We start from the raw sequence: 16,572 nt of genomic DNA on the forward strand, positions 1-16,572 counted from the left end.
GTGGAAAATAAATATATAATATACTATATACATATATATATATATATTTACAATAACAATAATCCCCTGCTACAAAGTAACATATTTATACGCACTACTATTAAACTCTTAAGATTTTTAATTATAGTCAGTATACATATTTGTCAATAAATTATTTTTTATTTGGGTCTTTAGTTTCATCATAAATCTGATAGTAAATCAAGTGTACGAGCAATAAAGAGATAAATAAACAGGATGATAAATAAAATTCATCCAAGTGTATAATAAATTAACTATCATAGGCAATATATATGTCTATTAATATAAATACATATATATATATAAACATCTCATCAACCCTATATTTACATACTTGTATATGAGCATATATATGTATGTATATATTCGTGTTAATGATGAATTGAAAAACAGCGCGTTTTAACGGGACTTAAAAAAATTTTCAGTAGAGTGGTCCCCTTTGAGTTTCACTTTCTGTTGAATTTTCATTCACAAAGGCATACCCCCGTCATTCTCAATTGAAAGCTCCAACTAACCACCACCAACCAAGCTTACTAGGATATATGAGAACACGGAAACCTCGATTGACATGTATATGTATATATATTTATTCAGTAGTACACGACCTTGGAAAAAAATGTATTCTACTGAGATATAAATAATCGGGTGCATTTAATTTTCCGAGTGGCTTTCCCGCTCATTGAATACGTCGTGTATTGCGGAAAAAAAATAGTAAATAGAAACGTTAAAACATTACAAGTGCACATTAAAATAAAAGTAAAGGAATGAGAAAGCGGATAATAAAAAAAATAAAAGCGCGAGCTTAGATGAGTACTGAAGAACGTGTATTGAGAATAATCCACTGAGGAGATCCGCGGATAAGCGGGGTAAGACGCGAGTGCGGATATAAAAAATAAGAGAGGAGAGGAGAGAGTGGAGTAAAAACAAGAGAATTAAAGTGTGGAGGGATGAGAGGAATTGACTGCACGACCTTGCCGTGTGTGCCTGCGGGTGGCATAAACGCGCACCACCAACTCCATCGCCGAGGTATATATATGTATATATATATATATACATGTATGATCGTCGTTTAATAATTTGTCGGTAAAATCGATCGGTTTTTAACGGTCACGGCGAACTATTCCCGTAACGAAGGTATTTCTGACCCGTTTCTTCGTTCACTCATTTTTTTTTTTATTTCTTTTATATATATCTATCTATATATTTTTTCCTATATATTTATTATTGTATTTAAAGTTTACTATCGACAATTATCGATTTTAATGTACGATAATACGTAATGGAAGCGTAAAGAGCCAGTGTAGAGAACAGCGAGTAGAGGATAGCCATTTGACCTGTCGTTTAATTTAATACATTATAGACAAGTATAAGAATAACATATATTAATATATATACATAACAGTAAACTGTAGATATTGCAACGCTACTTGCTATTTCAATTTATGTATTTATATTCATATAAATAAATATACTTTGCATAGATAATAAATACTTTTCTCCTATGGTTGATAAATATACAAAATATATATACATATACATATATATGACAAGATTTTTCTTTCACCTGCTATGTTTGCATCTTCGCGGATTAAATGTAAGAATATGAACCGACAAGTAGCCACGAGTACACTCGCGGGCTTATATATTCATATATATATATAAATGTATATATATATGCGTATATTTATAGTTTATAGTGGGATACTCGTAATAGTAAAATATCTTGAAGTCTAGTACGCGACTGATAATAGCGCGTGTATGCGAATAACCAGAAGTTCTATGGATCGAGTACAGACAGATATATATACATATATTTATATATAAAAATATAAAATTCAAAATATATAGAATAAAGGCTAAAGTGATCTGTGTGCATCAAACGTTTACCTCGCGGACTGCTCATGCTCGACGGATTTTCGAAAGAAATTGATTTCACCAGACACGCCCACCGTTTGTATATATATGTATATATATATATATATAAATGTATGTTTTTCTTTCTCATACAGTCTTTATCTCTATGACTTGTTCAGACTTTATGTATGTATGTATATGAAGTGGAATGTGTGTGGAAGTACTGTTGGAAAGAAACGACAATAAATGAACGGGCAATAGTGGGTGGGGTGGGGGCTGGTTTTGTGAGTAGAGCGCGAATATTCGTTTGATGCAGACTGCACACGAGGCTGAATCGACGTCAGCTTACTACTAACACATGACTGCACACATTGCCACAGTACACATACGCTCATACCACCAGTGTGCCGGTGTTTGCTTACCGCCACTTTATTTTCAGCGGCAAAGGGCACACGATATATCGACAACCTTAACCATCCAGATAATTTAAAATATCTCTCTTTAAAAATAAAATACTTGAATTTTAAAATTCATGGCTTGGTTAATTTGTGTACATAAACAACAACTGATATTTTTTTTAAATTCTTTCCTAATCCTACAAACAAAAAATATGATAGTAAGTTAGCAGATATTTGAAATTGAAAAATTTTTTTTAACATAGATAATGAAAAAAAAAATTTCTGAAAAAATGGGCATGCCGGAAATTTCATAAACTATAAGTGCAATTTTTCAAAATATTTTTTTGTTGAAAAAAAAATCCTAAAATTTTTAAATGTCTGCTGACTATTGTCAGATGAAAAATTTGAGTAAGCTTTGACACAAATACCATAAAGTGAAAGTTTTTTTTTTTTTAAAAATATGTAATAATAAAATAAAAAGCTCATACAGTAATAACTCGAGTTCACGAAATAGTTTCTTGGAAGTAAAGTCGCGTGTTGGTTATCATAACGCCAGACGGTCGGGCAATTTTTTTACAGAGGTCAAACTCTTGAGTGTGTGGTATGATAGTACGTATGTATATAGAATTGTAGTGGATATGGAGAGGATAGAGGATAGAGGAGTGCAGAGAGTGCTCTTTGGCCCTCTCCATTCTCTTCTTCATTCTCTCATAGCCCATACACTCAACTTCACATCGTATTCCGATAAAATAGTTACTGGCGACACGATCTGCTGGTACTGCTATATATATAGTGTACTACTGCTGATGATGATGCTGCTGCTGCATAACGTAACACAATACTGTGCAAGTAGAATACTCTACTCTAGACGCAATTGAATGCGGTCGGCGACAGTACTGTGCATTTTACTCCATCATCAACTCTTGAGGAGACAACAACCAAAGAGACATCAGCTCGTGGATTCTACTTTCATCAAAACTAATCTACTTAATTACTTATATAATTATTTATATAAAAGTATGTGTAGATTTGGAGTAAAATGATAAAAAACTAGATGGCTGTTTGATTGTAAAAGCAAAGGACATACACATCACTTAGTGTGGTGGTCGTGGGTATTGATCGGGATAAGCACAGAGCAAAACGGGAACTAGCTACTAGCCGGGTTGCTGGTATAGCCTGGCAGCGAGAAGTGAGGGCACGGGGTAAGGCAGGCAGAGTTTCGAGTACGTTGAGGTGCAGCAGCAGCAGCAGGTACTTTTCTATCAGTACTGGGACCAGCATCAGCATCAACATCAGTACCAGCAGCATCACCAGCATTATCATCATCATCATCAGCAGTAGCAGCAGCTAGAGAATAAAAACCAGCAGTTAAAGACGGGTGTAGGTCGACGGAATAGGTGGAGTCAGTGTGGGGATTCCCGCGCATGCGAATATCCGTGATATATACATAACCGTAAAATGATATCATTATATTTTAACTCCATGTAGACTAGACACAAATAAAACTGTATTTTAATACATGTATATATATTATCAGCTGCAATACCGACTCTTGGTGGTCTGTCAGAATTCAGAATCGCCTGTCTCAAGTCCAGGTCTAACTCTGACCCGCTTTAATGAGACTGTCATCAGTTTCAGAGAAATTTATACAAAAAATGGCATCCATATGGTGGTTTAAATAATTAATGAATTTGAATAATGTTTTTTTAGATTCAAATAGTAATAACTTACGATAGGATGTCCAGGCGCTGATGTTAAATCGGTCTTACTTTGGTTGGCCGCCGTCGTCGTCGCCGTTGGCGTTCCTTGCGCCGTTTTCAGGCGTGTCAAATTATAAAATAAAAATATATCAAACTACACACTTGCACACATGGACACGCACACGACCTGAGTTGAGAGCTCTGATATATTTAAATATTTATATATATATACACATATACATATACTCATACATGTATGTACATATTTACATACATCCATACATACACATATATATGTGTATATATGTATATAAATATATATATATAAATCTCACAGAATTTAAAACGGAGCGGTCTTTTAATAAAATTAATCAGTTTTAAAAATTTGAAAAATCTATAAAAATTATTGAGTACCATCAGCAATGACGTGTGGTCATCAGTCTGATTTAATATTTAAAAAAAAAATGATTAATAATATTTTTACTTTTTTCCACCCCTGTAACGATCTAAACCCGGTCACGCACGCCCTCGCCCACTTTTCCTGAGGTATTTTTTAAAATAATAATTATTTCCACGATATTTAATTGCCACCTTTTTTTATACCGTCACGTAAAAGTTCACTAACGATTTTATTGCAATTAAATAACTTGTATTAATTATCAACGTAATAATATTTTAAAAAATAATAATAATAACAATAAATAATATTTCACCAAGTTAAATAATAATAGTAATAATAATAATAGCAATAATAATAATTAGTTGTTACTATCAGCACTTGGCTGCCCTGACAAATACCACAATTCGATGTTGCACACTGCCAAATCACCGGCAGTCATAGACTTTACGTATTCGTAGAGCACACACACACACACTCACACACACACAACACACATGACCTGTGTCGTGGTCTTGTTTTTTTAAATTTTAAATTTGAATTTTTTAAAATTATCAACTTTTTAACCCGGCGGTATTTAACTTAATAAATATATACATATATTTATATATATGTATATATATATATATATATAATAAAATGAGTTTTTTACTCAAAATTCTAGACTATCCGAATTTCCAGCAGCCACCACCGTCACCGTTAGCGCGCGTTGTTACAAATGATCTTGATGATTACTATTATTATTATTATTATTACTACTAGTATTGTTATTATTATTATTATTTGATAAAAAAACAAAAAGAAAATGATAAACGGTTTGAGTTAAAGAATAGTAACGCGCAGAGTTAAATAATGCGCGTAAAACACAACACGCGGGACGACGGTGTTAAGTTGTTGTTTTAACCAGCCCCAAAGTGTGTTAATACAATCACCGCCACGAACAACCCGGTCCGCACTCACCCTCTTGCCTGATGCGCTCTCTCCTCATTGAGAATAGATACTGACACAACCAACACCGACGAACTAACATTCGACGTCACTGACGATATAAAGATAAAAGTAAGACGAAGACAGAGACATTCCCGAGCTGTAAAGTTCACTTCTCATTGGTGGAGCTCACCTGCGCGCGCATCATTTTTTTATAGATAATTATTTGAATGCGCCGCGGGAGTTTATTTTTATGCGCCGCGGGAAAATTTGAATTGTCAAATTTTTGGTGCTACTTATAATTTTATCTATTTTTTATGATTTTTTTTTTCAAATATATAATTAATATTTTGTACTTTTTTTTTTTTCGATTAATTTTTTTTTTTTTTTTAAATATTAATAAAAATAAAATTAGACAAATTCAGCTAACGACAAAATTTCTATTTCTACACTTAAACGTACGTTTACGGATCTTCATATCGACGAAATCCCACCTCGACCCGGATTTCACGCACGACGGCTTGAGCTAATCCACGCGCGCATATATATATATATATATATATATATATATATATATATATATATATATATAAGCTTAGTTATTATGTAATAACAGCGACGACCGAGAAAGCATAGCATCAAGCTTTTCATTTTTCTTTTCCGACACATTTCATGTTAAGATAATTATCTGTGACGTCAATTACTCATTTAAATGACCCAGGTACTATATATATATATATATGTTATAAATATATATAAGTATAAATAAATACTTAATACTAATACATAGTAGGTGGAGGCGACGATTAAAGAACTTTCGGCATTATAATAAAAATAAAAAAGAAAAATAAATAATTAGTGTCTTGGAAAGATTAACTCGAGGAATGTTTTAAAAACGTTTGTCAATTAAATTTTAACTGTTTTGTAATTTATATGAAAATAAAAAGGCATTTAGTTTAAGCGAACTTGTTAATTAAATATCAATTAATGAGCAATAAAAAATTTTAAGTCGCAGTTTTATAAATAGTCAGTAGTAAATTTAATTGACAGTTTTTTTTAAGGAACACACATGGAAGTAGTAATTGATACAAACAATAAAATTTAAACAAGCAACGAATTTGAGGTTTTTATATAAAATATACCGCAACTGCATTTTTATTATCCCATACTCTGTATAGCCTTGACACAATAATGAGTGCATGTACGATTGTAATGTCCCGCGAGACCGATGATTTTAGCGATTAAATTTTCAATGTGGTAACTTTTAATTTTTTTTTACACATCTATACAATATAATATAATAACAATAGTAGTTATTGTTGCCGTTGTTCTTGTAGTCACAATAATAATAATAATAGTAATTCATAATAATAGCAATCGTAGTTATTATAATTTTAATTTCCAGTGTGTTGGTTTAAATTCCATTGCTCACGTAAAAATTCATATAAGAAATTACTTAATGCATAATATATCACGTGATAAGTATAATAAAATAGTTGTTTTATAATACAATTTTTAATTATGTTGAATCACAAAATCATACATCGTTAAAATATCATGATCCTGAAGTTAGCGAACAGTCAAAAATTTTTGGATTTTTTTTTTTCAACATATCAATTACGAAAAAACAAAAACTAAAAATATGCACATGTAGAAAATTTAAAAAACTATATGTGTAATTTTAAAAAATATTTTTTTTTTTAAATTTGTCGCTGTAAAAAAAATCCAAAAAATATTAGACGTCGGCGAACTTCGATATCATACTGAAGTTAGCAGAGGTCTAGTAATTTTTGTAATTTACTCGAAAAATAATGAAAAAAAAAATATTTTAAAAAATTGCACTTGTAGATCTTTAAATTTTCTACAAGTGCATATTTTTAGTTTTTTTTTTTTTTGATTGATTAGTTGAAAAAAAAATCAAAAACTAATTAACTGTCTTTGAACTTCAGAATTATATTAAAATACAATAACGCTGGACTAAATAAAATATGTAATATAATTTTTAAAAAATAATAAAACGGATATTTACACGTTGATTACTTATTTTTTTTTGTTTTTTATACATATTACAATTTTTAATATAAAGTTATATTGTTAGCGTTATTTTATTGTTAAGTAAATAAAATATTTAAGCGAAAAAATAAAAATTACACAGGGTTTAGAGTAAAACTCAATAACATTGAGTGTTTATGCTGATGCTAAAGATGATGGCACCATCACTACTGTTTTAAATTTTAAATCAATTCTATTACCCTGTTCCCCATATTTTATTTTACTTTTTTTCGTGTCAACACATTACTTACAACGAGCGCTGAATGTAAAAACAAATAAATTTAAATACAGAGAGTGGGAAAAAAAAAAAAACAGACAATACCAACCAACATTAATCGAATAAAAAATATATATATAAATATATACTTATATATTCGTACAATTGATAAAATTTTTGTTCCTATTGCACGTTAACTAATACTTAATTAATATTATTATTATTAAAACTAAAAACTAATTATTAATATTAATATTGATAATCTACGAGTGATTATTTGTCACGCCAGAAAATAATTTCTGTACTGATGTTTAAGAACAAAAAAAAAAAATAATAAAATGAAACACTTACGCCATAAATATATAACAATATCCGTCGTTTTATCGTCACTTACGTCGACATATTTTCGTTCAAAAAATAAAAATACATTCATTGCTCTCTAACGCTCTCGCTCAATCTCTCTCTTTCTAACGTTATTATCTTACGTTCGGGAATTTTATTATACACTCAACTGCTTAAAATAATGTCTACAGTACAATGTCATTGGTGACGGTGCCGCATCAGTGCTGTGTAATAATTTTTCTTCATTATCTGTCAAATTTTCCAAGGCAGCTGAATACTGACGATCAAAAACTCCTAAATAAATAATAAATATTAATTCAAGTATACTATTACGGTGTAAAAAATTTTTTAACTATATAAAAACTCCGAAACTTCGAGTGTAATATTTTAAATAAAAAAAATTACCTTGATCAATATTTGTTCTTCCTAATGCAGTAAAAGCCAAAAACAAAATATCTCTATAAATAGAAAACGGTGGTTGTTCTTTAACTTCAGCTTTACTTCTCTCTAAGGCCACTCTTTTAATTGGTTCTGTCAAGTTATTATGACGGACGTTTGTTATTACGTTTTGCATCAGCCTGAGGCCCCATAAAAAAAGAAAAAAAAAACTCAATAAATTTCATTATTTAAAAAATAAAGTGACATAATAAATCAACGTACGATCGTTCTTCTTGTAAATTTTGTTTCCACTGTAAATACATAGGCAGACGATTCATGTGAAGTTTTTCGTTGTCCCACATGGTTCTTACTCCAACTAAGCTCGAATTAGTGGGCAAATCTTTAATGTTGTCATTATTAAGCCACAATTCTGGTAGATGGCTATTGAGATTTATTCTCTCAAAGTACCATATTAAATTCCAATAGACAATAGGGTGCTCTTGAATAAATCTGTGCTTAGTAAGACACGTGTCGCCTTCTTGACTCAGTACATTTTCTAATTCTTTACGTAGTACCAGTGGATTTAAATAGGGCACAGTAATAGGCTCGGGTAATTCGCGCGGTTGCTCCATCAACTCAATTAGCGCACCCGTTAATGGATCATTTATTTTCTCACCCTCATTGCATCTAAAAATAACAAATAATATTTAATGTTTCTTATAGTAATTAATATTTTTTAAATTTATGACATACCGGTAGTCAAGAATAGTCACTGTAAGAAGCGGTACGGTGGCTTTATCGCAAAACTGACAGACAGTATTTAAATTAGAGTCTTCTGGCTGCCAACCGGCCATTATTTCTTCGTCATAAAGTATAGCCAGGCAGTGATGACAACGACTAGCACTGGAGATAACAAGTTCGACAGCTAAACGGTCCTCGAACTCCCTCGAGCCTTTTGGGTACATGCAGTCAGCGAGCTCACACAGTGAACCCAGAACTTCCATACCAGAATCCCCTGGAGACGATAAAAATAAGAAAAAAATTTTAAAATAAAAAAAAGATACTGAGTCAAATACGTCAATAAGTAATTTAAATTGAGGATTTTTTTTTTTTAAATGTATAATTTAAATTTAAAAGTCGACCAATAAATTAAACAAATAAATTACAAACCTGACATTCTCGCTGACATTTCATTACGGTCTTGCTGAGATCCATCTGTCAATGAGTCTAACGACTCGTGCGACAACCCATAACCAAGCCGCTGATCACGTTCTTTCAGTTTTACTGGTGTACTGGTGGCCGAAATAGCTTCTTTTATTTCGTCAAATTTTTTAGCGACAGATGTTGCTGCTGACTTTAGACTATTCAACCCACCGAGAATTATTTCATTTGATTTTTTACCCGTCAAACTTGATGGACTGAAAAAAAAAAAAATTAATAATGACATCAAGGGTGAAATTAAATAAATAATTTATCGTGAGTTGAAAGTTTAAAATTAAAATAATATTATCAACTAAAGATGAGATATTTTTATCACTAACTAATAAGCACACAATATTTCAGATGTATAAAAATGATCTACACACAAACTAATTAGCAAAAAAAAAAAATTAATGAAATGAAAATACGTACCTGATGTAATTAGAGAGACTGAGTGATTCAATGAATACATTTGATGAAATTAAATCTTTATTTTTACCAAATGTCAGGCCTCCGGTTGAGTATCGTCTAGATTAATACCATGCGATAAAACAAAATAAAAAAAAAAACTCAAACATAAATTGCAAATAAAAAAAAATAATAAAAGCAAACTACTTAGTCCTAAAGTTATTAAATGCAAATGTGCTGGGTGATGAAAAAAAATGAATTGGGGATTAGATATAAAAGCTTACCCAAAGCTTAGCTTTAGACTTGACCCTAAACTTGATAAACTAGACGTGACGCTGTCTTTATTTGACCAAAGGCTACTGATCTCCAATCGATCACGTTCTCGTTCTTGCTCACCCTGCTGAGCAACCGAGTGAGGCATAGTTTCGCTTCGCTGCAATTGACTGCTGACTGCTGGACCCGTCTCGTCGACAGCTTGATGAAATGTCGCGCTCCGAGGTATAGTATTTGCGTTACTACTAAAAATATCATAAGACAGAAAAAAAGATAGGGATTATTTTCAATTCGTTAGACATCCGGACTAGTATCGATATTTAGTCAAAGGTAAATTTGATTTACCTCCTAAATAGAAGAGGCCCGCCGGGTCTTTCTCCAAGTGTGTTATTGACAACAGTCAATGTACTTGTTGAGCAATTGGAGTCATTTTCTTCAGACGGAGATACTATCGGAGTCTCGTCATTTACTAAAGCTCCCAATGGATCATTTTCAGTAACGGGAGTTCTTACTGGACTTTTTAGAGGTGATTCTGGCGTGTCTATTGACCTGTTTATCATTTAAATGTCAATTTATAAAGTATGTAGTTAATTATTGTGTACTATCTATCTACTAGTGATAAATTACAAATACCAGAACGATAAGCGATAAGAATTTTTTTTTTTTTAAATAAATTTTGTTATCATAAATATTTACCTCGAGTCAGTTGGTGAATCATCAAGCACTTCAGGCTGTGTTGCACAAATCATTCCAACATCTTTGACAATGCTATCTTGACGTAGGAATTTTGACTTAATCTTCATGTCCATAAAACCTAGACCCGGTAAATCGGGAACTGAGCTACCTTTTGATGCCACTAAAAAAAAAAATTTTTAATTATTTTTTTTAATGACCAGAAAAATAAAAAATTTTCTATGGCTTGCAAAAAAACCTAAAGTAGTTTTTATTAAAAAAACTTACTGTCATTATTAACAGTTTCAGGATCATGAGAATGAGAACTATCAAGACTAGATCTCGACGTAGCCAAATGATCCATTCCCTGTATTTTTAATCCTTCAATACCAATAACTTCCGGATTAGAGCTCAGCCGTCGTCTTGCACTTTTTTTACCAGCCCGTTTAAATAAAGCTGCGCCCACGATAACATTTCGCAGTTTATTCCACATTAGTTGGCTTGAGTTGGTCATATCTGACGGCCAGGTGGCTTCAAGGACAGCCTGTTTACGAAATAACTCCATTAAAAAACCTCATAAACACAATAATAACCTCCGTTATCCTCTATATTATTATTATTTAAATAATAAATAACACAAAACATAAAACTATTTTTCATTACCTTGTTATAAAATCCGTATGTGAGTGCATTAGGTTGCACGCCGCTGCGTTTCATGTGAAATAACAATTTAACTGCCAGTACTGGTTGACCATAGACACCGCAGAGTTGCATCATTGCTCTATAACACACCTAGAGTAATATAATACATAGATATTTATACAAAAGTATTCTTACAAGACAAATAAAAACATAAATAATAAAATATCAGAGCTCACTTCCTCCATGGGGTCCAGCCGTAACTTTTGCATTTTAACGAGCAGCTCGTAAGCTTGATGGAGGATAGCAGCCGGTTGACTGGATACTTGCAGCATTGCTGGTAAATGTAAGAACCAAAGACTATTGCACGTACCCAGTAAACATCTGCCCCATCGCTCAGGAAGTGCTGCCTAAATAACAATGTTCAAAAATAAATATATGCTTGCATAATAAATTATTATTGCTGGAGTAATAATGTCCATAATTAAAAGTTATTGCAGTACTTACTTGTTTACGAGCCATTCTCTGAGCAACTTTAATCTCGTGTTTAGTCCGACGAGCCATTGGACTACCAGGTGTAATACCAAAAGCACTCAATGCCGGGTTTTTATTACTCAAATTTTTTTGCGGCCTCATTAAATCTGGATTTAGTTTAAAAGTTTTATAAACGACTGGCTGCTGATTAGGCCCGGGATCTGGAGGTGGTATGAATACTGTTCGCTCGCTGTGCTGAGACTCATCTAATTCCAAGAACGTGACATTTTCTTCTTCAACTCGCTCAGTGCACTCGTCGAAGAATGCTAATCCCGCCATATCCATATCAGAAACAAAGCTGCGTTCTTCAATAAACCGAATAAACATTTGCGTTCTCACGAGCATACTGTAAAATTTTGCGTGAGCTTTGTCACGACTACGCAAGAACGCTTGGATATTAAACAGACTAGTAGGATCAGTTGAACCAACAGTTGGCGCTTTAGTTATTGGTAATAAATAACTGCGATATCCTTTGAGAATTAGAGCCATGAAGTGTAAAAATGAGTCTTGAATTTCTAATTCAAGCCCTTGTTCCTTGCGCTTTTGTTGGAATTCTTTATCGACACTGAAGTCTTCATCTGGTTTTTCACGTTGCGAGTGAAACTTACCCTGGCTGCTCAACTTCAACGAAATTCGCTCCAAGTCATTTTTCAACAGCCTCGCTGGTTTCTTCGGCAACAACTTGATGTTCAGATGACGTTTGTCTTCACAGAGTACAATATTATTGGTGTCCAAGTTGACGCAGTTTACATCAGACGGTGGATCATACAGGTCGAAAAAACGCGAGTCAACGCCAATGAGAAACGGCAACGGAGCATGCAGCACCTCTGCCAATCCCAGCGGGCACAGTGGTATGTACGGACACTGCCATTTAAAGGGGAACAGTATCATAGCGATGGCTTCGCTTACTGATGTCAGTACATCAGGTCTCAGTGAGTGTACTAGTATTTTTTGCTCCGTCAGTATCAGTAGCAGTATCAGCATACAATTTTCAGGACCCAGATTAACAAGCAGCTGTCGAAAACTTGCGCCAGAACGTGGCAATGCCAAGTCTTCAGGTTGGGTCAATATAAGACGATCTGTGCTGCTCAACTGAACGAGAATCCTCGGTCTCTGGGGACTTGGAAAAGGTATATCACACAAAAAATATGATATATATTTTTCAATCGGTATACTCTGAGGTTTTTCATTAACCATATTGTGTAAAAAACCTAAAAATTTTTCAAAGGTATCAAAAAATGGCCAGTGAGACAGTATGCATATTGATTTACTGATGTTCAATGACTGCAGCTCTGGATCAGTGTACTGCAATTTTTCTAATTGTCCTAGAGTTAATTTTTTGAGGACACCAAATTTTTTAAACACTTTCATTTTAACCAATGGCTTGTCTGTTATACTTTCGTCGGCCTCAATAATGCTCGTATTAGTATTATTTATTTTAGAATCTAAATCATTATTGTGTTCGTTGTTGTGTTTCGTATTATTCAAAAAATCAGGTATTACTTCTTCGTAAAAGGTTATCGCCGAGCCGTATATCTTTTGAGCAGCATCAGCGACAGTCAGTACGAATGTCGAAAATACCGGTTTGGGTTTACAGGCAACTTTCGGCCAACACTCAATGGTAGCGCCCATTGGCAAACAAAACATAGCGACTGAATTTGGAAATCCGAAGCTATTGTAATCCGTCATTGGATATTTGTACAGTATCGAGGGTTTAAATGATATCAAATTAGCTCTATTCATTGATTTTTTGTAACACAAAAAAACATCACTTCCTAACATACCTTTATTTAAATTTTTGTTTATTGTACAGAATGCCTGCGGTGCCGTTTCTCCTTTATTTGTTAATATAACACATACGTCCGTAACAACAAGTGAATTACAAGGCATTTTTCTACTGGCACGTCTATATGTTACAAATATTTTCGATGTTGAATTATTAACATTAGCAACATGTCCATGTGGTGTTTCTGTTATCATTTTAGCATCCTCCATAATACGTTCTTTGCCATCGTAAATAATACCTAAAATAGTTAATTAATTAATAAGCAATAAATTAATTTATGATACTGAAGTTAGCCGACGTCTAATAATTTTTTTAAAAATGATAAAATATAAGAAAAAAATATTTTTAAAAATCGCGCCAATAGTTTTTTTAATTTTCTACATATATTGATTTTTTGAAGAAAAAAAAAAACAAATGTAAAAATTGTTAACCAGGATAATTAGTAAATAATAAATAATAATTACCGATATCTACGAGCGGTGGTTTGTCTCTACCTCTTCGGTAGCACAGATAACATTCATTAGTACGTAAACTCCCGTGATTTAAATCCCCAGGAAATCCGGAGACCGTGTGCTCCAATAACGTGTACCCTTCGGGACAAGTTTCACCCAGAGCTGGGAATATCACAGCCAGATCTGTGATCGGAGCTTGCAAATTGCAATCTTTGAGGTGTGTACCTTCTTGACACCAGTCTTCCAACTTGTCAGACTCGTTGTCGTTGTCAAAGTCGTCATTCTGACCCGGCAAACCAGCGACGACAAAATAATCAGCGACTCTACGGTCGTCCATCGTTACTAAAAACTTAATACTGCTTTTATGTCAATCCATCAGCATCGTCTGATGATTAATGTAGTTACTGTGCTGTATTAAACTATATCTTGTTCAGCTGGCCATAAAATTTCGTAGACGATTACTTTCTCTATTTACACCATTTAAAAACATTGTTTATTAATAACTTTTATTATTATTTGGTGATTACTCATGCTATGATTAATTATTAATTTTGTCTTATTTATTAATGATTTCTGCATGCACCCATTTTATTTATTTCATCAGCATTGCTTGCATAAGTATTATTATAATTAACAAATATATATTTTATTCTGAAAAATTTAATGACATTTATTAAAATTTACATGCAATAGTCGAATTATAAATAAATTCATGAGTCTGAAGGTAGCAGACATCAGACAAATTTTAAATTATAAATAATTAGAAAAAAAATATTTACAAAAAATGCACTTACTAATTACAAAATTTTTTAAATGCGCATTTTTTTTAAATTTAATTTTATTAATTATTTACTCTAATTAATAATTAAAAATTTTTTTTATGTCTGCTACATTCACACTCATAATTAATTCCATGATAAATTAAATTCTTACTTGATTTAGAAACATAAAAATAATTTTTTTAATAAATCTGTTGACGTTTAATATTCACATAGATCCTCATATATACATAAATATATTATTTATATTATTATTGTAGACCAGTACATAAATACAGTCGATTTAGAAAATTATCAGAGGAATTACGTCAATTATATTATTATTGTTTTAAATAAAATATTTAAACTTCAATCACAATCACAAACTCAATGACATTATCATTAAATATTTAAAATAAATAATTTATGAGCAGTAAAAAATTTTTTTTTAGTACAGGTTAGATGTATGTGACACAGGTAATGTTTTTGTTTAAAAAAAATAATACTTTTTAAAAAGTATAATAATATCAAGTTATAATTGTTTTCATTATTATTTTTATAAACACGTCAATTTTGTTGGTAATTAACTTTAACTATTAAGTAACCCACTTGTTTATATTTATTTACTGTTGGTGATATTTAAATAATTATTCAGACAAATAAATGATGTTAAAAAATAATTATTTATTATAACAATATTAAAACCCGTGTTTCTTGGACGGCCATTTTTACTCACTGGCAAAATGGTCGACTGTTGGTCTCATTTTTATTTTATTATTTTTTTTTTTGAATTTTTTTATTTATTTAATACAATAATAATAATAATAATAATAACTGCAATAATAAATCATAAATATATATTATTATTAAGTATCTCAGACTTTATTCACTTCCTCTAGCCTAGATAAAACTATTATACTTTACATATATTTATGGACATATACATACACAAATATATGTATATATACACATATATATGTTGTATCTTATACTTGTCATTGTTATCTTGTACATCCGACGATGTTTTATGTCATGATTTTAATAAATAATAATTATGGATTCTAGTGATTGATAGTTGGGAAAAAAAATTAATTTTACTTTTTTTATTATGGAAATAAAAAAAAATTCATTTGAATAATTATTTAAAACGAGTGCGGGAGTGTTACCAACGGTAGGAAATTTAATTTAGTGGCGTGAGTGGGCAATTTCGGGTTTGAATTTAAACCAATTGTGGACTAGACGCGATGCTGCCATTTTACTTTTTTATTTTCTAGTGAAAGTTACAGACAAAGACTTTTATTCTTTTTATTTTAATTTGTATTTTTATTTGTTTGTAAATAATTTAGTTTTAAGTGCCGCGTTTTTACTCTCGGGTAATTGTGCAATAAATAATTAGTCTAACAACAAAAATATAATATAATATAATATATAAAATTGCAAGTAATATGAACATGATCCTGAAGTTAACATACAATTGATTTTCGGATTTTCTTTTCAACAAATCGATTATAAAAAAAAAAAACTAAAAATATGCACTTGTAGAAAATTTTAAAAACTACATGTGTAA

At 31.6% G+C, this 16,572-nt stretch overlaps 2 protein-coding genes across 16 annotated transcripts in view; both read right to left on the minus strand.

Moving 5' to 3' along the window:
• Positions 1 to 5,403, minus strand: part of LOC103568828 (plasma membrane calcium-transporting ATPase 2) — a 70,357-nt gene extending 64,954 nt beyond the window's left edge. For 6 of the 13 annotated variants that reach the window (XR_001345150.2, XM_014441267.2, XM_014441266.2 and 3 more), the window contains exons 1-2: positions 4,455 to 4,761; positions 4,002 to 4,171 (exon numbers count right to left, since the gene is read on the minus strand). The gene's annotated coding sequence lies outside the window, so the exon portion shown is untranslated. Of the gene's footprint in view, positions 1 to 4,001; positions 4,172 to 4,305; positions 4,363 to 4,384; positions 4,762 to 5,327 lie in introns of those variants that run through there. The other 7 variants (XM_014441258.2, XM_014441260.2, XM_053737520.1 and 4 more) reach the window with 7 other exon arrangements.
• Positions 5,404 to 7,924: 2,521 nt separating this feature from the next.
• LOC103568827 (DENN domain-containing protein Crag) lies at positions 7,925 to 15,885 on the minus strand. Of its 3 annotated transcripts, none has more exons than XM_008545805.3 (15): positions 15,181 to 15,885; positions 14,260 to 14,714; positions 11,983 to 14,033; positions 11,715 to 11,885; positions 11,500 to 11,628; positions 11,125 to 11,380; positions 10,861 to 11,020; positions 10,510 to 10,713; positions 10,176 to 10,409; positions 9,916 to 10,011; positions 9,454 to 9,701; positions 9,037 to 9,298; positions 8,566 to 8,970; positions 8,311 to 8,483; positions 7,925 to 8,199 (listed from the first exon to the last, which is right to left on the minus strand). In XM_008545805.3, exons 2-15 carry the CDS (start codon positions 14,582 to 14,584, stop codon positions 8,063 to 8,065), a joined length of 4,851 nt encoding a protein of 1,616 aa, XP_008544027.1. In that variant the 5' UTR covers positions 14,585 to 14,714; positions 15,181 to 15,885; the 3' UTR covers positions 7,925 to 8,062. The 3 variants fall into 3 exon arrangements, with proteins under 3 accessions (XP_008544027.1, XP_053593339.1, XP_008544028.1); XM_053737364.1 differs by having other exon boundaries at positions 14,260 to 14,898; XM_008545806.3 differs by lacking the exon at positions 9,916 to 10,011 and having other exon boundaries at positions 14,260 to 14,898; positions 15,181 to 15,884.
• Positions 15,886 to 16,572: the final 687 nt, after the last annotated feature.

This window comes from Microplitis demolitor, chromosome 3 (genome assembly GCF_026212275.2).
Source record: "Microplitis demolitor isolate Queensland-Clemson2020A chromosome 3, iyMicDemo2.1a, whole genome shotgun sequence".
Classification (NCBI taxonomy): Eukaryota; Metazoa; Arthropoda; class Insecta; order Hymenoptera; family Braconidae; genus Microplitis; species Microplitis demolitor.

Bases quoted from the DNA above. Each gene is read 5' to 3' on its own strand.
- LOC103568827 (XM_008545805.3), bottom strand. From the start codon at position 14,584: ATGGACGACCGTAGAGTCGCTGATTATTTTGTCGTCGCTGGTTTGCCG. The intron at 11,021-11,124 runs GTAAGTTTTTTT...TTTTTTTTTTAG, and splicing joins TGAAACTGTTAATAATGACA to TGGCATCAAAAGGTAGCTCA. The intron at 9,702-9,915 runs GTACGTATTTTC...TTTTTTTTTCAG, and splicing joins AGTCTCTCTAATTACATCAG to TCCATCAAGTTTGACGGGTA.